The sequence below is a fragment of the Panthera uncia genome, chromosome D1 (genome assembly GCF_023721935.1).
Source record: "Panthera uncia isolate 11264 chromosome D1, Puncia_PCG_1.0, whole genome shotgun sequence".
NCBI lineage: Eukaryota > Metazoa > Chordata > Mammalia > Carnivora > Felidae > Panthera > Panthera uncia.
The window spans coordinates 51,296,336-51,318,852 of NC_064808.1; the positions used below are offsets into that span (position 1 = coordinate 51,296,336).

General features: G+C 40.4%; 2 protein-coding genes and 1 pseudogene across 2 annotated transcripts; 1 reads left to right on the top strand and 2 right to left on the bottom strand.

Moving 5' to 3' along the window:
* Nucleotides 1-6,319: 6,319 nt before the first annotated feature.
* LOC125914030 (olfactory receptor 51Q1-like) lies at nucleotides 6,320-7,457 on the top strand. The gene has a single exon (XM_049619139.1). It carries the CDS (start codon nucleotides 6,368-6,370, stop codon nucleotides 7,313-7,315), a length of 948 nt encoding a protein of 315 aa, XP_049475096.1. The 5' UTR covers nucleotides 6,320-6,367; the 3' UTR covers nucleotides 7,316-7,457.
* Nucleotides 7,458-12,874: 5,417 nt separating this feature from the next.
* Nucleotides 12,875-13,951, bottom strand: LOC125913512 (olfactory receptor 51B6-like; annotated as a pseudogene).
* Nucleotides 13,952-20,403: 6,452 nt separating this feature from the next.
* LOC125914065 (olfactory receptor 51B6) lies at nucleotides 20,404-21,378 on the bottom strand. Its single transcript, XM_049619215.1, has one exon. The coding sequence runs from the start codon at nucleotides 21,352-21,354 to the stop codon at nucleotides 20,416-20,418; it is 939 nt and encodes a 312-aa protein (XP_049475172.1). The 5' UTR covers nucleotides 21,355-21,378; the 3' UTR covers nucleotides 20,404-20,415.
* Nucleotides 21,379-22,517: the final 1,139 nt, after the last annotated feature.

Here is a 22,517-nt window from a genome sequence, read left to right on the forward strand (position 1 = left end):
ACCTATTTATTCTGTAGATACCAAAGGACAACAGAGAAAAGAGATGCCGCAAGTGGCCTCCAATAGAATCTTGGAATGGTGACCATCTGTTCTTTTCAGTTTTGACGGGCTATATCCAGTTGTGCTCTCTGCCTCTAGCTTCAACCCAGAAGAGAGTCATTTTGAATCGTATTTGAAGAATATTCTTGGGTTTTCTCCTAGCCTAGAAGTGTTCTCTCAAAAAGTTTGACTGAAATTTACCCTTCATCTTCCATTAAGCTAACGCTGTTTGTCTTTTTCCCAATGTACCTCCACTTTGGATAAGACAAGATGAGGAATTTAGATGTGGATGAGATTAGAAATTTCAGGAAATATTTGGAAAGTATGAAAAAATAAATGAGAATCCAACTAGAGAAAAATAAAATACTAAACTCAAAATATTATTGGATGGGATCCAGAGTAGATTGGACAGCATAGGAGAAAGGGTAACTGAACTCAAAGATGCATCAATATTAATCATCCAAACAGAAGCACTGAATGAAACAAAAAGATTTTTTTTTTAATTAAAAGACTCCCAGAGATGGTAGATCAAGATGTCGACCACATGTGCAATTGGTGTATTAGAAGGGAAGAAGAGAGGAAAAAGGATCAAAAATTTTTGAAGAATTATTGCCTGAAGTTTTTAAATATTATAACATAAAGGATACCCATGAATTCAGATGCTCAGCAAATATGGAGCAAGGTCAATTAAAGAAAACATACAGGTGAATGAATATTAAAAAACACGTTGCATACAAAGAAACTATGAAAAGAATGTTGTACGACTTTTCTTCAGAAACAACAGGGGTCAAAGGAAAAAATGTGCGATTTCATTTGTGAGGTGGTGGAAATAAAATCTGTTCATATAGATTTTTAGTGAAAATTTTCTCTCTATTGAATTCATTAAAACACAATTGATATTAAACCAAAATAATAACAAAATATTGTGTAATTATCATATAAGTAGAGGTAAAGCATATCTGAACAGTGATACAAAGATTAAATTAGGCTATACATGAAATTATATTATGATAGATAAAAAAGAAACATACCAACACTGGGTCAACACATTTCTGATTCTAAAACAGTGCAAAGATTTTGCTGAGGAAAGAAAATTACTACCTTATATTTTCCATCCATGAACAGTTTTTGTTTGTTTATTTTTGTTTGTTTGTTTTTAAGGTCTTAACAAAATAATAGTAAGTGAATCCAGTAACAATAAAAAAAAGAATAAGACCTTAGCACATTCATTTGGAAGGTAAGGGGAAAAAAAATTCTTAGCATTTTTTTTTTGTAGAATTCCATAGATTTTTCACATTTTTTTATAGAAATGCAAAAGATCTGGATTAGCTAAACACCTTACAAATAACGAACAGTTTTGTACACCTCATATACTACTTAATTTCAATACTTACCGTAAATCTTCAGTAAAATAGTGCCAAATAATCATAATGAGAGACAAGCACATCAATAAAACAGATGAGAGAGTTCACAAACAGATCTTCACATAACTCAATTATTGATATTTGACAAAGTAACCAACTATTTTTGTAAGAAAGAATAATATTTTCAATAAATGGTGCTGGTCCATCTGTATATTTATACAAAAATAAAATTAGCTTTGACCTTATCTCATACCTTACACAAAAGTTCATTTAACACAGCAAAGACCTAGGTGTACATAATAAAAATATATCTAAACTGTAAAACATCGAGGAGAAAATATAGGAAAAAAAAATCTTTATGATCTATATTAAGAAAAAAAAATGAATTAATAAATTAAACTTCATTGAAATTAACAAAGTCTGCCCTTCACAAGACTCTGTTAAGGAAATAAAGTCAGTCCAGAGATTGAAAAAAAAATTATGTACATTTGAAAAAGGCTTGGATCCATATTGAATAGAGAATTCTTATACCTCAATAATGAGAAGACAGTCCAATGAAAGCAGGCAAACTTTTAATGTAAGTATTTTCACAGAAGATATGCTAATGTCTAAGAAGCATATGAAAAGATGATCAAATTATTAGTCATTAAGGAAAAGCCAATTTAAACCACCATAAAATGACTTCTAGACACCAGGATGACTACAGTTAAGACAACATAGTACCATATGTTGTTATGGATGTGGAACACTTGGAATTCCCAGATGTTGCTTGTGGAAGAGTAAAATTCTTCAACAGTTTGGGAAACACTTGGGAGTTGGGGTGTGGAAGGACAGTGTGTCTCACTAAATAGCTCAAGATCTCTAGCTGGTGGATGAGAGTCCGAATTTGAATAGAGGTTTAGTGTCAGAGCTCAACTCTTTTCTAAAATGCTAGTCAATGGCATACTAGTCAAAATGTGTATTTTTCGGTCTTTTGTAGTATCTGTTGGGAGAGAGCTTATTTTGAAGTAATACTATGGATTTGAAATATCATTAGAAATATACATCTCATCTTTCTTTGCTCCCTTTGCTTAAAAGTACTGATAACACATTTCCTTTGGCTTCCTTCTTACGCCTTAGTGTTTTGTCTACTCTTTCTGGGAAAAGTGTGTCATTTTGGTTTATGCGTTACCAAGATACAACAATGTTCCTGGCATTAAAGAGTTAAGTAAGATAGGTTTGCCAACATTTCTGAGAACAAACATGAGGATCCTCGAACAATGTTTAAGTTGCTAACAAGAACACATTCCTAATAATCTAATTTTCTTATCAAGATCTTGGTGCCATGCCTGCAGGTTAGGAAAAAAGACAGATTGAAGAAAATAGTTAAAATAACTGCATCCTTGAAAGTAGGGAGACTAATAATAATGTTAATGATAATAATATTAGTAATAATAATAATAGTAATAATATAACAATGACTATTATAGCAGTCTGCTATTAGTACAATTAGTATTTATAGCTAACGATTATTTAGGCCTTGATAAGTACCAAGAAGTGTCTTCAGCACTTTCCCAAACAGGATTATTATCCTTGACATACTGAAAGTAAAATAAGGCAAAGAAAGTTTAAGTCACCAGACCAGAGTCACACAATTCGTGAGTATTAAAATTAGGGTTTGAATCCAAATTAGCCTAACTTACAACCACTTAGGTAGGAAAATGCAATATTTGTGCTTCTTTTAAAAAAAGGAAGGATTACTGAGCATAATGGGGAAAAGGATATAAACATTTTGAAAATATTTTGTAAGGAAAAATACTAATATTGTTCTGGTAGAGAATAAATTAAATTACCTCATCCTTAATTCCATCTTTTATCATTGTACTTTTCTGGCTCTAAGTTTATTTATCTTTATGATCAATGGTAAATAACAACAACAACAAAAAAAACAAAAACAAAACAAATAAAAACAAAAAAACCCCACCACAGTGTGTAATGGAGAAGAGTGCTGGAAAGTTCCTGCTCCAGTGTTTCATTTGGTAAATACTTCATAAAAAGAATTTCCTCCCAATAATTTCTGTCAAAAGAATCTCAGAAATTCTCCTTCAGGTATCTCTAGAGAAACTACACAGAGCTTTTTGTTTATTTGGTTGGTTAGGTTTGGTCTTGAGGTTGCTCAGGTTGTTCTTGGAAAATCAGCTTGGAATGTGTATGCACCTCGTGTCCCTTAACTAGGTGTGGTCCACAGCATACTATGTCACACAAATCTTTCTTTCTTCTGTACCTTGGACTCTTGTGAGCCCCAAGGGCTACTTCTTTCCCGGAGGACCTATAGAAGTCTATACAAAGCTGAGCTTCTGCTCAGCAGGGAAAGCCCTTCTATGGAAAAACCAAGGCATCTGGCTAACAGACACAGGTGATGTACATGGCCATGAATTACCAGAAAGATGGTATAGAAAGTGAGGGTGAGCAGGAAGACTTATGGATATAAAGATACATGTCACTACCAAGCTGGAGGAAGGAAGGGTGAGGCTCCCGGAGCTTGAGGGACATGAGCTAAAACTAGATTATGGTATTGTGCCAGGGCACAGATTGCTGATGGGAACTTTCTATGGGTAATGTTACTTCTGGAGAAAGTGCACCAAAAAAAGAGTCTCTTAATGATGGCTCTCCGAGTGATAGTGGGGTCCAGAGCTGACAGCCAAGAAAGAATTCTTGAGATGTCTTTGGTGCACACAGGGTGATTTTATTAAAGCATGGGATAGGACCTGTGGGCAGAAAAAGCTGTACTGAGGTTGTGAAGGGTGCCTGGTTATATAATATGGAGCTGGGGGAGATAAATTCAAGGGGAAGTTTCCAAAGCGATTTTCATATGCTAAAGAAGACTCACAGATTACTGGAGGCCTAGCTTTTGTTAAACTAAGGTTGTTGTTTTTTTTTTCCCTCTAGCAAATCATTATCATTAACACAGTAGGGAGTTCCTGGAGATTAGGCTATTGATAAGATTGCCTTTTTCTTGTAATTTACTAAGATGTTTGTAAACTGATGGAAACTTTATCAGTTGAACCATTTGTTTTCTGTCCTTTCCTTTGTTCTTGGGCAGCCAGGAGTGCCTGAGGCATGTCACACACATCCCACCTGGGTGTGTGTGGGACGTGTTGTTAGCTTCTACTTTGCCTTCAGCTTGCCTTATGCTCCCTCATCATGAATGATGAAAAAGCTGCCAGAGCTCTGAAGCCATTATGGAGGCAGGGTAGCGATAGATCAATAGGAAGAGATTCTGGTTTCCATAGCCCAGGATTTCCTCCATTCCTATTCTCTTCTGCTTCCTCAATCCGTCAGTCTTCCCAATGGATAAGATAACACCTATGATCACCCTCAGTCGCAAGAGGATTCCCAAGTAATGGTTTCCATTTTTTGGTGGTGGACAAAAAGAGCAAGATATTTTGAGTTTATTAAGAGCAAAGTTAGAGAAAGCACAAGGAAGGTTCACCATACAGCAATGTTAAAAACAAACAAAACAAAACAACAACAAAAAGATGAAATAGCTTATCCAAACCACTGTAAGAGAGGAAAAATAATTTTCCTTTACCTTTCTAGGTTTTTGGCTGAGGACTCCCTATAATAAAAGATTAATTGGAGACAAATGATTAAAATTTTAATAACATATATACCTCCAGTCTACCTGGGACATACCCAATAAAAGTGAGTAACTCCTTGAAATGGTCCAAACCATCACCTTGAATGCCTTCTTAGGATAAAGATGAAGAAAAACGTTGGGGGCTGGATGGGTAGGAAGGAGGGCTTCTAGTGGGAAGTTCCCAGGAAAAGCACAGTAAACAAGGGAATGGTTGTCATGCATAACAGTATGTCTTTGCAGCAGGAAAGTGTAAGGGTGTGTTATAGCCATTGGAAAGAATAGTTGTGGAGAAGAGATTGTTAAGAATTTCCAGAGATTTACTCCTCCTCCTCTTCCAGATCTCCACTATAAATGCAAATGTCTCTTACTGGTCAGCGTAAGGATCAGAAAGTTAACACCTACTCAGCTTTTGTTCTAGGTCTGCTGTTTCTTAGAAATAATCAACTCAAGATAATCGTTAAGCCAAACAGGCATATTTTGGGGTGGCAGATTCTGCTCCCTTTCACATCCATCAATATGAACTTAAACAGCTTCCCAGAAATCTACTGGCTGATCCAATGGATCCAACTGCTTTATGCACCAAGAGGGTATTTTGTCTTATTCCAATGCTATTAGGCTGTTCCTGTGGAGATGTTCCTACTATTATTGTTGTATTCTTTCCAAGAAAGTGCTTCCTAGGCCTAGTCTTCTAATATAGGTTCTTTTGACAGATATCTGAGCACCCAAGTTTTACCCATTTCGCTCATGGAAGGTCCTTTCCAACAGAGTCCTTGCACCATATGGCCTCTAAAAGTTCTGTCTCAGGAATCCTAGGCTCTGAAGACAGGCATTATCTTTCCCCACTCTGTTACCTCAGTTCAAGTCTCTCTTTATTGTTCACTTGGTTCAAAAGAGTCAATAAGCATATTGGAATCGTTTTTTTACATTTACTGGTCTCGGCTCTCTCTTTTTTTCTCCTAGCCCCATGCCATCCAAAGGTGTCCTACAGTAATCTCTTCTCCACAGTTATTCTTTCCAATGGCCATAATGTACCCTTATACCTTCTGCTGCGAAGGCATAACTGCCTTCTGGACATATAAAGAAGTCTTTGGGTTAAAACTAATGAGAACTTCATGCTGTCAACTCAGTGGTTGACAAGAGATGGCAAAGTAAGAGCTAAAACAAGCAAAACTGATAAAACATTTGTAAACTCATTGCCCAGATAACTCTCTTTCCCCAGGTCTTACTTGATGATCTATCACAGAGTGACTTTGGATAGTCATAGACTATTTATTTCAATCCTTATGTTGTCCACTTTTCACAGATTTGGGAAAGAGCTCTGGTCTTGAGGCTGCCTCTTCCAGTCATGTTTCGGGTTACTAACTCCACTCAAGTCCCCTTCTTCTTCATCCTCATGGGCATCCCTGGCTTTGAGGTTTCCCATGGCTGGATTTCCATCCCCTTCTGTTGTCTCTACACGGTCTCCATTGTGGGCAATATCACCATCCTGGCTGTCATCAGGATAGAGCCCTCCCTACAAGAGCCCATGTACTTGTTCCTCTCTATTTTGGCCCTAACAGACCTGGGGCTTACCCTCACCACTTTGCCTACAGTCATGGGACTCCTCTGGTTTAATGCCTCAGAGATCAGCTTTGAGGCTTGTTTTGCCCAGTTCTTCTTCCTCCATGGATTCTCTTTTATGGAATCTTCCGTGTTGTTGGCCATGTCCTTTGACCGCTATGTGGCCATCTGCCGCCCCCTCCATTATGTCTCCATCCTTACCAACCGGGTCATCAGCAGAATAGGGATAGCCATCATTTTCCGCTGTGTTCTGACTGTTCTTCCTGCATTATTCCTACTGAAACGGCTTCCATTTTGTGGCTCCCACCATCTCTCCCACTCCTACTGCCTTCATCAAGACATGATTCGCCTGGTGTGTGCTGATACCACTATCAATAATTGGTATGGATTTGCTATAGCTCTGGTCTTTACTACATTGGACCCCCTGCTCATTGTGGTCTCCTATGCACTCATTCTGAGAAGTGTCTTGAGAATCAGCTCCCAGGGTGAAAGTTTCCAGGCTCTCAATAACTGTCTGTCCCACATTCTGGCTGTTCTGGTCCTCTATGTGCCCTTGGTGGGACTTTCCATGACTCACCGCTTTGCCAAGCATGCCCCTCCAATTGTACATGTCATCCTGGCCAACATCTATCTACTAGCACCTCCTGTGATGAACCCTATTATCTATAGTATTAAAACAAAACAGATCCGTCAAAGAATTTTTCACCTCATTTCTCATAGACAATTGCACTAGAGTGTTGAGAAGTAGGTTTTGGGTATTATCGCTTATAAAAGAGAACTTGGGTGAGGCACCTGGGTGGCTCAGTCAGTTGAGCGTCTGACTCTTGATTTTGGCTCCGATCATGATGCCAAGGTCATGGGATCGAGCCCTGATATGGGGCTCTGCACTGAGCATGGAGCCTGCTTGAGATTCTCTCTCTCCCTTCTGCCCTTCTCCCCTGCTCTCTTGCTCTCTCTAAAATAATTATTTTTAAAAATTAAAAAGAAAAAGAACTTGGGAAACTTGGAAAGTTTTTGGTTTGGGTGTCCAGTCGTGTATGAATCACGAAGCAGGAATTGAGGTACATATATTATTATGCTCCCTGAATTTGTAACTTAAACTAAGCTGAAACATCTACCCATTATGTAGCTGCCCCATTTACATGAGATTTTTGCCTGCCAAAGTCCTCAAAGCTGTAATTCTTAGCTTCTTCTCTTTGCTTGAGTTTACTCATGAAATATTTAAATTCTTAATTCTATTTAACCAATAGTATTTTTATCTATCAGTTAACATGAGTTCATGTCTTCCCTGATTGTAACCATATAGTCCTCTGTCAGACATGTTTTTCACTGCTTCTGGCTTTATCATCTTCTGCTCTCTCTGGGTAAAAAGATTCTTTATAATTAAATCTCATCTCCCTGGATCACATTGTTTGGGAGGTGATAATATGATCAATGCTCCTGAAAGATTCTCTTAGGCTTTGGTGGAATGAGTCATTTACAATTTCTTCTAGCCTGATTGTTTTCATAAAAGGTTTATATCATTGGTTCTGGTCCCTGATGAAAATAATGTAGCTAAGAACAAATTCTTGCCATTGAACATGTTGAAAAAAGTGAGCAGGATATAACTGGAAAGTCAAGAGCTTTCCCAACATCTGTAGTTTTTATTGTGTTTATTACACACCTGAAATTTACAATAATTGTAATGCTTAGTCCACTATTCTGGACATGCAGATTATGCACTAATGTGATTCCAGACCTCCCTTTGAAGAGCCATGGGAGCTGTGAGTGAGCTGGGGGGCTCCCTTGAGAGCAAAGGGCCCAAGTGAAGCTTGGGTTACTTGTGAGGTGTAATTGAAAGAGGGGCAGTTTCTCCTTGGTGAAGTAAAACTTTGGGAAATGTGTGACTTCTTTCTAACTGCTGAGTAAGGACTAGGAAATGCCTTGTCTTTGTCAAGATGGCAGAATGCTTACATATATTTAAATGCATATATTGTGCCAGTGTCTCTATTCTGATGTACCAGGATGTCAGAAGAATTTTTTTTCATTGTAACTTCCAAAACCTCTGTTGAGGGGCGTCTGGGTGGCTCAGTCGGTTAAGTGTCTGACTTCCGCTCAGGTCATGATCTCATGGTTCCTAAGTTTGAGCCTCGTGTCAGGCTCCGTGCTGACAGGTCAGAGCCTAGACCCCACTTCTGATTTTGTGTCTCCCTCTCGCTCTGCCCCTTCCTCACTCATGCTCTGTCTCTCTGTCTCTCAAAAATGAATAAATGTTAAAAAAAATCAGGGCACCTGTATGGTTCAGTTGGTTAAGTGTCCAACTTCAGCTTGGGTCATGATCTCAGGGTTCATGAGTTCAAGCCCCACATTGGGCTCCATGCTGACAGCTCAGAGCCTGGAGCCTGCTTTGGATTCTGTGTCTCCCTCTCTCTCTGCCCCTCCCTGCTTGCACTCTGTCTCTTTCTCTCTCTCTCTCTCTCTCTCTCAAAAATAAATAAACATTAAAAAATTAAAAAAAAAAACACCGTGTGTTGAAAATGGTTTTATTCTAGCTAACAGTGAAATAACTAAGACTCAGGGTTACGTGACTTTGCAAGGTGCATGTGGCAGAGCTTCTCTTCCATCTGAGCTGTAAGGAGCCTTGAGAGACAGCCCTTTGCCCCGTTCCTAGAGGCTGTATCCTGGGTCTTTCACTATAGGGGCAGGAGGCAGTATTTGCAAAGCTTGGGAGGGGAATGGTTGGAGAGCAGAAGGCTTGTGCCTGAGAGATAAGACTCCAAGGCCAGGGAGGGGCTGAGCAATTGATTCCTGTTGTCTCATGGCTCAGATAGTACCCCCACCTCAGACCTCTCAACCCTGCATGCATGGGGACTCCTGCCTGGGGACAGGTAAGGATGAGTCACTGATGAAGAATAATTTCCCTGAACTAGGGTCCCAGGGGAACACCCTGGTTTCCTTTGAGACCTCCCCTTGGGTTCCCTTTCTGACCCTCACCCCCTTTGTCTTCTACCTATCTTTCACTCATTTTCTTTCCTATCTGTTCCACCGACCTTCTCTTCCTACTGGAGGCTTGTCTCTCCTCATCTTGTCCACTTGGGCTCACCTCTAAGTCACTCGATCCTAAGCATAGAGCTGGACGAGCAACGTGTGTCCCTCAGGGGCCCTTGCATCACCAGCCAGCCCTCACAAATAACTGATTGCCTGGCTCCTCCGTGGCTGGTTGACTGACCCTAAGTCCCTCTCTAACTGGCACTTGCTGGTGCTTCAACGTGTGTGATTCCCAGTGCTATTGATGAGCCTGGGCCCCCCTCTCCAGCTTACAGTCGTGCCTCTCTGGCCACAGTCAGGCTTTCACATCCCCTGAGAGGCAGGCAGAGACCTTCTAAGAATGGCTAGGGACATAATCTTCATCCTGCCTTCAAGCCAGTAGGTATGACAGTATATGACGTTAGATGAATGACATCTATGACACTGTTGAGAATGTCGTTTGAAGTGGAGGTGATATCTGCACCAAACCCTGATACTCAAAGGTTCTATCTAAAGATTTTTAAAAACATTACTGCATAATGTATCAGGTTGTGTTAAATTCACATGAGTGCATTTTATTGCAATGTTCAGCCTCACCAGTGCCTTAATGTACCCAGAATAGTGTGAAGACAGTAATCCGTCACACCTAGAGCCCTGTCAGGTGACAGGGTGACGTGTGTATCTCACTATGGTTTAATGTGTGAATATTCTTTATGGGAGAACGTCTTTGGGGTAGTAAAACCATATCCATGGCTGTGTATAAAGGAGAAGAAATTTGCTGACTGGTACCGCAGAATACTGACTGGGTTGTTCGATCTCTATCTAAATGCATCTCTTCACAGTATTTTCTACCACATGCTTGATCTTATTCTTCCTTATTCCCCAAGGCGGGGGGTGGGTGGGTGGATAAGATAATGCTGACAACTTATTGCTGGGATGGAACCAGCCTGGCATAGTTTTGCCTTTGGCATTACCCTACGCTCTAATTTCATGGTTTCCATAGCTGGTAAACACTAATGATACTCTAATAACACGGCTCTCAAGGCGCAGGACCTGTTACTCAGTGACCACCAGTCCTTCAGTTAGCTAGATACTTCCATGGACTTCTGATACATAGTAAAGACTCTATTTTCAATTGTGGCTCAGTTCCTGTCACTAATGAACTAAATGTCTATATAACTCCTTCCCAGATAAAAAAGAAATGTTCTGCGGCACCTGCGTGGCTCAGTTGGTTAAGTGTCTGACTCTTGATTTCGGCTCAGGTCATGATCTCATGGTTTGTGAGTTCAAGGCCCACATCGGGCTCTGCACTGATAATGCAGACCTGCTTGGGATTTTCCCTGTCTCCCTCTCTCCCTCTCTTGCTTTCCCTCCTCTGCTCACTCTTTCTCTCCTTCAAAGAATAAAAAGAAAAAAAAATATTCCTTGTCAGATGTAATCAACTGTGGCTGGAATTCAAGGTTATTAAAAATACATCATTTTTGTAATTGGTTTTGAGTAGGCTGCTATGACAAGGAGGTGAAGAACTAGCCATAGCTTGAGAAACCCCCTTATAGACTCCTCTTCTGTATTTTTTTCCTCTTTTTTCTCTCCTTGGGTATCCTGCAACTCTTAGGAAAACATGGAGACCCCAATGATTGAAAATTGTTCACTAAAAATCAACATTTCATATATCTACATTCAAAAGAAAATTCATCAATGGAAAGTTAGGGAAGTTGAGAAAGGTGTCCTATGAGGTTGGCCTCAGTGTACTCAGACAATGTGCCCGGGAAGGAACGGGCAGACCTTGTACACAGCAGACTTTGATTATTCACTTTCAGGAGTCTCCTGTCACATAGTGGTGTGCAAACAGCTTAGTGGGATGCCCCAAATACAGAAACTTCTATCTCTACCTCTACATGTAAACTGTCTGTATATAATGATGCAGGATTAAAAAAAAATAGAGAGACACAGGAACATCATCCACTCCTCGTTTATTATTCAATTTAATAAAGAACATTTTATTAAGCTCCTACTCTACTCAAAGCATTGTGCTTAAAGCTAGGTTACAGTGGTTTTCATAGTCCAGTAAGGGAGGAGGAAGAAGGAGGAAATTTCAAGTGTGGCAGGTGCTCCTAAATACGAAGGTATGCTCATCGATGTGCCTGATACACACACATGGCACATTACATAGCTTGTAAATTGCACCAGAGCATTTGCCAGAGTCCCACATTTGCACATTTGGCTTGCCTCCATATTACCCAAAATTCCAGGGATTCTGGGAAGTTCTTCTTTGGCGATCAAGGGCAAGGGAATGTGCAGAAGACAGAAGTTCATTTATATTTGGCCCTGATTTCATGAGTCTTTAGGGAAATAATCTTACTCTATACAGGTTGCCTGTATAAGGCTTGTTGAACTCTGGCAAATGTATTCCTTCCTCTTCTTATATTGAATCTATAACTACCCTTCCTGCCACCATTAAGAATGAGACCTTATCTGAATCCCTCCTTACCCGATATGTGCGTGAAACATCCCTACAGCCTGCCATGAAACCCTTTTCAACACCCCAGGCCTTCTTCTGCTCCTAACACATGTGTTTCCTCTTTGTCTTTCTTCCTACATAATTACACACATATAACCTACCCTTTGTTACCTTGGTTTTGCACACGTGAGGAATACATACCAAGTACCAATCAAGTCCAGTTCTACTCTGAATTAATTTCCTCTTGAGGCTCTGATTATATATAATTTCTGACTGGCACCTTTTCCTTTCGTCAGGATCATCATAATAAAACTTCTTCCCCTAGATCAGGAATTGATTTACTTGCTGATGTGAATTCACTTCACTACGTAAAAATAGAGCATTCCTATTTTACTTGTGCAGTTGCCTTCTTGGTGTACTGTGTTCAATAGCAACCATTTGGAAATTAGCTCAGAAAGACTCTGCTTCACTGATGACAAGTTCTAGAAAAGGCAGGTGGTGCACACATGGGACACAACAGATAAAAGTTAATGGTTGCAAGGTTGTAAGGATGTCCAGTCCATATGAAAAAACAACCAAGAACGGAATCTGTGTTCAATTTATTGGACCATGCCACTCAGAGTCCATGAACCCAGAGTCACATCAGAGCTGCTGCAAGTCGAATGAGAGTTAAGTACAAAATGAATATCAGTTGAGCTATGCTAAGCACCTTGCTCTGTGTTTAGTGCTTTACATGACTTATTTCCTTTCATCCTCATGGGAAAAAAAAGGGAGTGGCAGAAAAAAAACAGTTGTATCTGAAATACTTTTTTCTGGCATTTGTACATTTATTTTAATGTCTTCCTTAGAAATTTATGACTGTCAAATTATGTTTTTAATCTCTCAGTCCTTTTCCAGACAGGAGAAAGTAAATACCATGTTCTTGATGGGAACTGGAGAATACTACTGCGAATCTGCTTAGTTTTAATACTACAGATGACAGGGTTCATAAAAGAAGGGAAAGGAAGTAGATGTAGCTATTTGTGATGTGTACTAGATGGGGAACATTTCTTCCCAAATCGGTAGATGAATGTCAAACCAAAACAGTGACATAGAAGACCAAGATACAGCAGATGTGGGAGGCACATTTGTTGAGGGCCTTGGACTCCTCCTCTCCAGATGCAATACTCATGACAGTTTTGAGAATCAAAATATAGAAGCAAAAGATTATCAGGCAGTCCATTAGGACCATAGAAAATACCATCACAATAGGATATAGGCAATTGAAGGTGATGTCAGCACAGGCTAATTTGATGACATCCTGGTGGAGGCAGAATGCATGAGAGAGGAAATGGGATCTGCAATAGGAAAACCAATCGAGAGGGAATATTGGAGGCAAGATGACTGTAAATCCCTTCATGAAAACCCCCACTCCAATCTTTATCATTTGGGTGTTGGTAAGAATGGAAGTATATCTCAGTGGGTTGTGGATGGCAACAAACTGATCATAGGCCTTGGCAAGCAAAATCCCAGACTCTATGACAGAGAAAGTGTGGATGAAGCAGGCTTGGCAAAAGCAGGAGCTATGGCTGATTTCCCTATGATTTGTCCACATTGCACATAGCACTGTAGGCATTGTAACCAGGGTCATCCCGAGGTCTGTGGTTGCCAGCATGGCTAAGAAATAGTACATGGGCTCGTGGAGGTTATGGTCAACCCTGATGAGAAATAGGAGAATGCCATTGCCATGAAGTATGGCAATCTAGATGACAGATAACGGGATAGAGATCCAGTGGTGAGCCTTTTCCAGGCCCACGAAGCCGGTCAGCAGAAAGGGTGGGACACTGGTGTTGAGTTCCATAATGGGCATTACAGTAGGATGAATCTTCTGTTTAGGAAAGACCACATTAGGTCTTCAGACATTCTACTTTTTTACTTCCTGTAGCTCTTCTCTAAACTGTAGTGACTCCAGAGAAATAAAACATTCTTTTCTTAGGAAAGCCTTAGAGATGGGGGGGGGGGGGAAGTAATCCGATCAACATCTGCAAATCAGTGTTTAACATATGTTCCAGGCAATGTACTAGGCAGCATGGATATAGTAGTTTATGAGATAGAACTGGTTCTTGTCCTTATAGCTTGAAGTAGATTCAGAGGTCATATGTTTTCACTTATATGTGGATCTTGAGAAACTTAACAGAAGACCATGGGGGAGGGGAAGGGGGAAAATAGCTACAAACAGAGAGGGAGGCAGGCAAACCATTAGAGACTCTTAAATACAAAGAACAAACTGAGGGTAGATAGAGGGGTGGGGGAGAGGGGAAAATGGATGATGGGCATTGAGGAGGGCACTTGTGGGGATGAGCACTGGGTGTTGTATGTAAGCAAATTTGACAATAAATTATATTAAAAATAGATTCAGAGAATGAAAGAGGAATAACAGCAATATGAAAATTATAATAGAAGATTTACAGAACTCTGTGGGAGCATGGCTTACTTTATTAAATCTGGCAAGATTTGGGCATGGTCAAAGAAAGCTTCCCAGAGCATGTAACTTCTGACAGGTACATGGGAATCAGGTAAAAAGGAAGGGTATTTTCACCCTGAGGGAAAAGCAGAGGAGAAATTCCTGAGGCAAGAATGGGCTTGAAGAAATAATTTGTGCTCAATGCAGTTAGAGAACTCAAGATGCGAGTAACAAATGATTAGACAGTAGAGGTTTTATTGGTTTCAAAAAGTCATACCAAAGGGCTACCCTGGTGGCCTTCTTGCCACAAAGTAAAGCTCAAAAACATTTAAGCATCTACACTTTGTAAATACTTCTATCAGTGTTGGGATAAGCTAGGACATGGGTAAATACCAGTATATCACCACGAGCATTAAGAAGAATATTCTAGAGTGAGTTCATCTCATATTTGTATGAAGCCTCTGAGACCTCCAGACTCACTTTCAGGTAATTCCTTAGCTGACATTCCAGCTCCTCCAATCTTTAGCCATGTAATTTGGGCAGACCCCTTCTACTCCCTCAGCCTGTGATCCTCCTCTGAAAAATAAATGAGAATTAAGTGTCCCTTGACCTGTGAGGACTAAATGCAGTATCATCCAGGAGGGGACTTTGTAAGTGGGGCGACACTGTGCCTCTGTGATGGGTTTGGGCTACGCTTAATCAGAAGGCCGTTCTGAATTTGGCAGAGGAAGGCCAGCGTCACTCACACTCAGATATGCTGAGTCATTCCAATTTGCTCAAAACATTTGGAGAAGAGGTATAAGATAATAGGGATTTAAGAAGCCTTAAGATGACAGTGACTGAGAATAGTTAGAAGCTAGTGAAGGTTCCTGGTGTCTGGGACAGGATGGGGGGTGGGTGGGAAAAGGGGAGGGGCACTTTGGTAAGCACCAACCAGGCTGAGGGAAGCCTGCAACCTTGGGCTTCACATGGGAGTGGGGGTGAGGCGAACTTCGTCTCGGTAGAGCTGGGAGAAGCAGAATGTGAAAAACAAAACACAAACAAAGAAACTTGGTTTTGGCAGGGATGGGTCTGAGTTGCCTACTGTCACAAGTCTAGCCAGGTCTCTTTCCTCTGACATGCTGAGACCCAGATGGGTGGGGGAGCCAGACAGCTGGGGAAGACCCAGCTGGAGAACATAACTGCTTCCTACCTATTATACAGCAGACATGGCCTGGATGTGTGGCCAGTGTGCCCTATTTTTTAATAGAATGTCCACAAACATCTTACTTTCCCCATTTTTCAATTAATTGGTAATTAGGATATGTACTCAATGACATAGTTTCGTGCTGTTGAAATAATTTTCCAGGCACAAGATGGAGCTCTCCTGCCCAGTGGTGCCACATCAGTAACACCAAACTTAGACAACTTTCAGTCCCTGTAAACACTGCACTTGACCATACATGCAGTGTATCCAGTCAGGCAGGCCCCAAACTCCAAGCCAACTCTGAGCTTTCTCACCCCACACAAGGCTGCCTAGGTGACTGCAGACAAGATATTTTCTCAAGATATTTGTCTCTTCTTTATTCTTTGTTCTTTATTCTTCATCCTATAAAATGCTTCTGCTTTCCCACCTCCCCTCCCATATTGTAGTTCTCCAGGTGGAGACTCCATGACGTGTTGAATAAAGTTTGTTTGTGTCCCCTACATGGTCTTCTTTAGTCATTTTTACCACTGCAGAGAACTGTAACTCTACAACTCTTGCCTCATGACCTTGAAAAGCTTATACATCAACTCACGGAGGTGTCCACTCCTGGGGAGCCCTTAAGATCTTGGATTGATGAAAAACTGTTTTCCCAAACTAATCATTCTAATCCGAAAATGTGGCAGCTTCAAGAAGACACTCTGAGTCTGTCTTCTCTCATGTGACTTCTCACGGAGGAACACCACCCAGACATTCACATAACAGACTTCACATTTGCCTTGCTTTTGGATCCTTCTCCCTTTTGTTTCATTTCCCCAATCCCTGTCTGCTTTGTAACCTTTCTTCTTATCATCCGATTTTCTGACATCCTCTCTACTGTCTGACAATGTAATTTAGACCGAGCGATACCATCTGTTCTCATACATGGTGTGCAGTAGTAGATGCAAAATAATCACCAAATTCTCATTATATGGCTCAGTGCATAATAGTTCTATTTTCCCAAGCCATGAACTGAAATTCTTGACTTTCATACCAGTGAATACTGGCTCTGAATGACTTTCTACCCAAATCATCCAGCTTTTTCCCTTTTTACCAGCATCCCTTACTGATAAAAATGGTGACCACCTTCCCCTACCCACACCACCCCAGCATCAGATCCACTATAGCTCTGTATCTGTGTGGGGTTTGAGATCCTACAAATCTACAGTGCCTATAGCTCATAAAGAAGGGAATGAACAAAGAAGCTCTACTCTGCCTTTAGTTACAGAATTTGCACACTTAGTTCCTGATGGATAATAGGCCCACTTCTGGGAATACGCAGCAATTTAAAGTAAAGTGTCTAATGTCAGATTCTGTAAAGTCTGCCTCTGCTTTAATCTGAGGCTGGTCTATTTGGCAGACTAATATAAAGGGCATTAGGATAACAATATCTTTTAGAAAGTCTTCAAATGGCTGCATTTGATTGACACCTCCAAAAGTTTCTGTTCTGTTTTTTTTGTTTTTTTTTTGTTTTTTTTTTTGTTCTGTTAGTCTATACCCATGGTCATTATAGTGCCTCCCCTCCTCAACCTGATTTAGGCTCTGGGTGGCGGGGTGGGGGGGCGGTGGTAAATACCTGGTGGCACTGACAGGGGTCAAGAGGAAGCTCATACGAATAGCTGAAGAGAGCAACAAGGGAAATAGATAATCTATCCCAGAGTCCTGAATTATTCTAGAGCTATCTGCCTCTATTCCCACAGGTCTTTTGCTTTTTTCTTCCAAATTACATCTGCCTAGTAAGGAAGACAGATTTTGGCTTTTCCCTATTCCAAAAATCTGTAAGAAAAGATTTTTTGGGAGCCCAGTTTTGAAGGGAGTCTTTGGGATATATTCTTATGCCTCATCACCTCTTGACTGACATATTGCTGCCTTTCTCTGTAAGTTTCATTAAACCAACTCTCTATACCCTACCCATGACCTGTTCCCTACGCTGAGCCTTCCAGGACAAGAAACACTGGAGCTTCTTATTGACCTGTTCACAAGTTTTTTGTTCATCGGTGCCATAGATGTGAGCCTAGACCCCTAAGCCTGGCCAAAGTCTTGGCTTCAACACCTCCTCTTTAGATCATACCTAGAAGCCAAGTTTCAAGGACCATTTGTTTCAGAAGGTCCTCCCCAAGGCCCATTTCTGCCTCCTCCCTTCTTTGTTCTCCCAGCTTTGGAGCTTTGGAACAGTGGTGCTCCAAGGTCTCAAGCTGTATCCTTGTTTGGGTTTAACCTTGTCACCAGAAAGGTGATTAATTTTAAGCATCACATACTAGTAGGGAAGAAAAGTTAGAGAGGATGGCCTTTTTGCTTTTTTTTTTTATTTTTTATTTTTTTTTTATTTTTTTATTTTTTTGGAGAACTCCCAGGACTTTGCCTTTACGGTGAAACATATGTGGATAAAAGGACCAGAGCAGGACATTAAATTGCTCTATTAGGAAAATTTCCCCACCGTAACTCCCTTGGCCCAGGTGTTCAACTGGGATCATCGTGATCCCAGAACTCTGCTCTGTTTCATAGAACTCACCTCCATCAAAAAGAAACTGACTTCCCAGTCCTATATTTCTTATGAGCTCTTTCTCAGATCTCTCCATACCATCTCTGCAATGTAAGGAAGGACAGAAAGGGAAGAGAGAAACTTTTGGAGGTGTCAATCAAATGCAGCCATTTGAAGACTTTCTAAAAGATATTGTTATCCTAATGCCCTTTATATTAGTCTGCTATGGAAGGCCCCAGGATCATTGGGCCTAGAGAGAAAGTCAAGAAAGATTTCCTTTGATGGAGTTTAGATCCCTCTGAGTTGATTCCCGAGAGTACAGAGAAAGGATGCATCGTGGCATAAAGAGTTGTGAGCTTATTTATATTTTTGAGTGTGTTCCATGAGAATACAACTTAGATGCCCAAATATTGGAAGACATTACAGGGCATAATAACAGAGACATTCAGAGGACATGCAGATTCAGAAAAATAATCAGAAAAGCCGGGGTGCCTGGGTGGCTCAGTCGACTGAGCATCCAACTCTTGATTTCAACTCAGGTCATGATCTCACAGTTCAGGTTCGTAGGTTTGAGCCCCGTTTAGAGCCCTGTGCTGACAGCATGGAGCCTGCTTAGGATTCTCAATCTCCCTCTCTCTCTGCCCCTCACTCCTCCCATGCACACATACTATCTCTCTCAAAATAAATAAATAAACATTAAAAAAATAGAAGAAGAACCAGCAAACCAACAGACACATAGAAATGTAGGTCACTTTAAGTTTTATTCATTTGACCAAAAACTTGTGTTTTATTAAGGATTTTCCATGTGGCAGTTTCTATAATAGAGTAGGAAATAAGACCTATAATATCATTGTCCTCCTGGAGCACACTGTCTATAAACTATGAAAGGAGAGACACAAATGTTATACAGTTCAGATACACAGCTGAATTGAATAAAAATAAATGAATGAATGAATGAATGAGTGAACAAAGAAACAGTCCATTGAGCTGATCTGGTAGAGATTATTTATGAACCTGGAAGCTGCTCTAAAGGTCTTGTTTCATGTTTGCTTTTTCCATGCTACTCAGAAATCCCAGGAGTTCTGGAAAATTCTTACCTTCGTATGAGCAAGAGTAGGGGCAGGAGTCTGAGACCACTTTGAATGCCAGCATGACAAAGCCCAGTGATAGGCTCCCTCTATGTGAAGGGAAGTGACTAGTCACTGGGTGGCACCTTGTATGATCCTAGCATTTCGTATTCAATCTTCTGTTCATAAGAACATCTTCTCTGATTCACTTTAAAACCTGTCACCTGAGTCATGTGTACTACTCTTCAGCTGGCCATAGGACCATGAACTCTTCCCCATGTCTAGACTGTGACCAAAATAAACTTTCATAGCTATTTGGAACCAGGAAAGGTCATTTTTCTTCTTGTCACAGGCATTGCCTTCCTCCTCCCCATTCACACGTATGACCAACTATTTGTCAATTCTGGTATTTTTAACATTCCTTCAGTCTAGTCTTATCTGTGGTATATTGCCAAGCTGGAACTTTAATACCATTTTACTATTTGAAAATATATATCTCTATTCCCCTGTATCTAGAACTAGCTCATCAAGATAATGGTCATCTGGGTTAGGAATTATCTCTGTGTTATTATATTTTTACATATGTTTACATATATGTTATTATTAATAATAGCATCTAATAAATATTTATCAAACATTTAACTGGACAGACTTACATATAGGTTCCCTAGAGTTGCCATATTGAACTGAGGATTGGGTAAGGCTCATCATTTCACTTAGTGCAGTTTTCTAGAAATAGCAACTATTTCCATATTAGCAAAAAAAAATAGATGAATGTTTGAGATTGGGAGTGTCATTGCTAAGTATATCAGAGCCAAGACATGCAGAACATTTGGAAAAACAATGGGCTTTGACTCAGTTAGAGACCAATAGTCTAGATCCAAGAATTGTGTGATCAGGTGTCTTATGCCCACTAAACAGGGTGAGTTACTTCTGAAAAGAATAAATCAGTTGGACACCTGAGAGATGTGCTTAATCATGGACATATATGCCATTTGCTATCTAGCAATAAATGGGCTATGTGAAATGATATTCTTAATATCAGAGAGAGGTAGGTTTCCACTGACATGTCTTTCCCTAGTTGCTCCTAACAACGAAGCTGCCAGTTTGTCCAGGTTCCCTGAGTTATTCTTGGAGAGCAGTGAGTCAAATTTATGCTCTAGAATTAGGCAGAGAGAATAAACGAATTATACCACTCTGGATCTGCTTGGTTTTAATGCTATATATAACAGGGTTCATAAAAGGGGGGAAAAGGAAGTAGATGTAGCTCATTGTGATGTGGACCACACGAGGAGCATGTTTTCCAAACCTATGAATAAATGTTAGACCAACTACAGTGACATAGAAGACCAGGATGCAGCAGATGTGAGAAATGCACGTATTGAGGGCCTTGGCCCTTTCTTCTCCAGAAGCAATGCCCATGACAGTCTTAAGGATCAAAAAGTAGGAGAAAAAGATGATAAGAAAGTCCAACAAAACCATTGCAAATACAACCACAACTGGATAGAGACGATTGAAGGTGATGTCAGTACAAGCTAACGTGATGACATCTTGGTGTAGACAGAAAGCATGAGAGAGTACATGGGATCGACAATAGGGAAACCAGTGAAGACGGATAATTATTGGCATGATTGACAGACCAGCCCTTGTCAATACCCCCATCCCAATCTTCATTACCTTGGTGTTGGTAAGGATGGAAGTATATCTCAAGGGGTTGCGGATGGCAATGAAACGGTCATAGGCCATGGCAAGCAAAACACCAGACTCTACGATAGAAAGAGTGTGGATAAAGTAGGCCTGAGAGAAGCAGGCCTGATGGCCAATCTCTCTGTGATTCAACCATAGAACGCCCAGAACTGTGGGCATCGTGGTCAAAGTCACTCCAAGGTCTGTGGCTGCCAGCATAGCTAAGAAATAGTACATGGGCTCGTGAAGGTTATGATCATCCCTGATAAGAAAGAGAAGAGTGCCATTACCAAGAAGTATGGAGACGTAAACCCCTAATAATGGGATGGAGATCCAGTGGTGTGCCTTCTCCATGCCTGGGAAACCAGTAAGCAGAAACAGGGAAGTAGTGGTGTTGAGCCACATTGCAAGCCTTGCAAAGAAGAAGATACTCCCTTCAGGTAATGCAGTAGAAGCTCTTCTGTAGAAGTTGCCCTTGAGTGTGCTACCTGTTCATAAGATGTTTATCAGTCTTGACTTCCAGTGATGGCAAGGATGGTAATTTAGTCATTATTTGGAGATTTCTAGGTATGGGAGAATAGAGTGTATAAGGAACGCTACGTATTATTCGTTGCTACTGTACAACATACAGGAAATACAGCAATGTCGACAGAATAGACTTAGTTGATGTCCTTATAAATTATATAACCCAGAAAATAAAGGCAAAATGCAAGAAGACATCAGTATATTTGTGTTTTGTTTTTTTTTTAATTTTTTTTTTCAACGTTTTTTATTTATTTTTGGGACAGAGAGAGACAGAGCATGAACGGGGGAGGGGCAGAGAGAGAGGGAGACACAGAATCGGAAATAGGCTCCAGGCTCCGAGCCATCAGCCCAGAGCCTGACGCGGGGCTCGAACTCACGGACCGCGAGATCGTGACCTGGCTGAAGCCGGACGCTTAACCGACTGCGCCACCCAGGCGCCCCGACATCGGTATATTTGAATAGTGCTATGATAGTGTTGGAACTTACAGTGTATTTTTCAATGTGCTCTTTATCTTCACTTGTGATATTTCTCAGAAAGTATGAAACCTGAAAGATCAGTAGAGAATTAATTCCAAGAAGAGCAAGTATGAACATCAATAGCAAAACAAACAAATAAATAATCAATCAATCAATCAATCAGTCAAATAAACTTAGTTGATTTGAGGGAATGATCAATACTCATTACATCTGGAGGAAAAAACCTGAAGCTCTAGAGACTTGAAAAATGATATGATATCATATCTCACATTTATCACAAAAATGATATGAGCAAATTATATGTGTTTATCTCCACAACACATAGACATCAAAATCCATGTTGCTTAGCATCATAATTCTTTGGTTATTGATGTGATGTGCCTCAAAGAATTCAAAATTTTATAGTGTAGATACAAAAATGAGCAATAAAAAGGGGATTTAATGACAAACATTTGAGAGCGCTATTTGTTAACAGCACAGATTACTGTTAGCATATCACCTGTCTGGAGGTACAAAGATAGAAATCCGTTATTTAGGCAAGTTCAAGAAGAAAATTTTTTACAAAC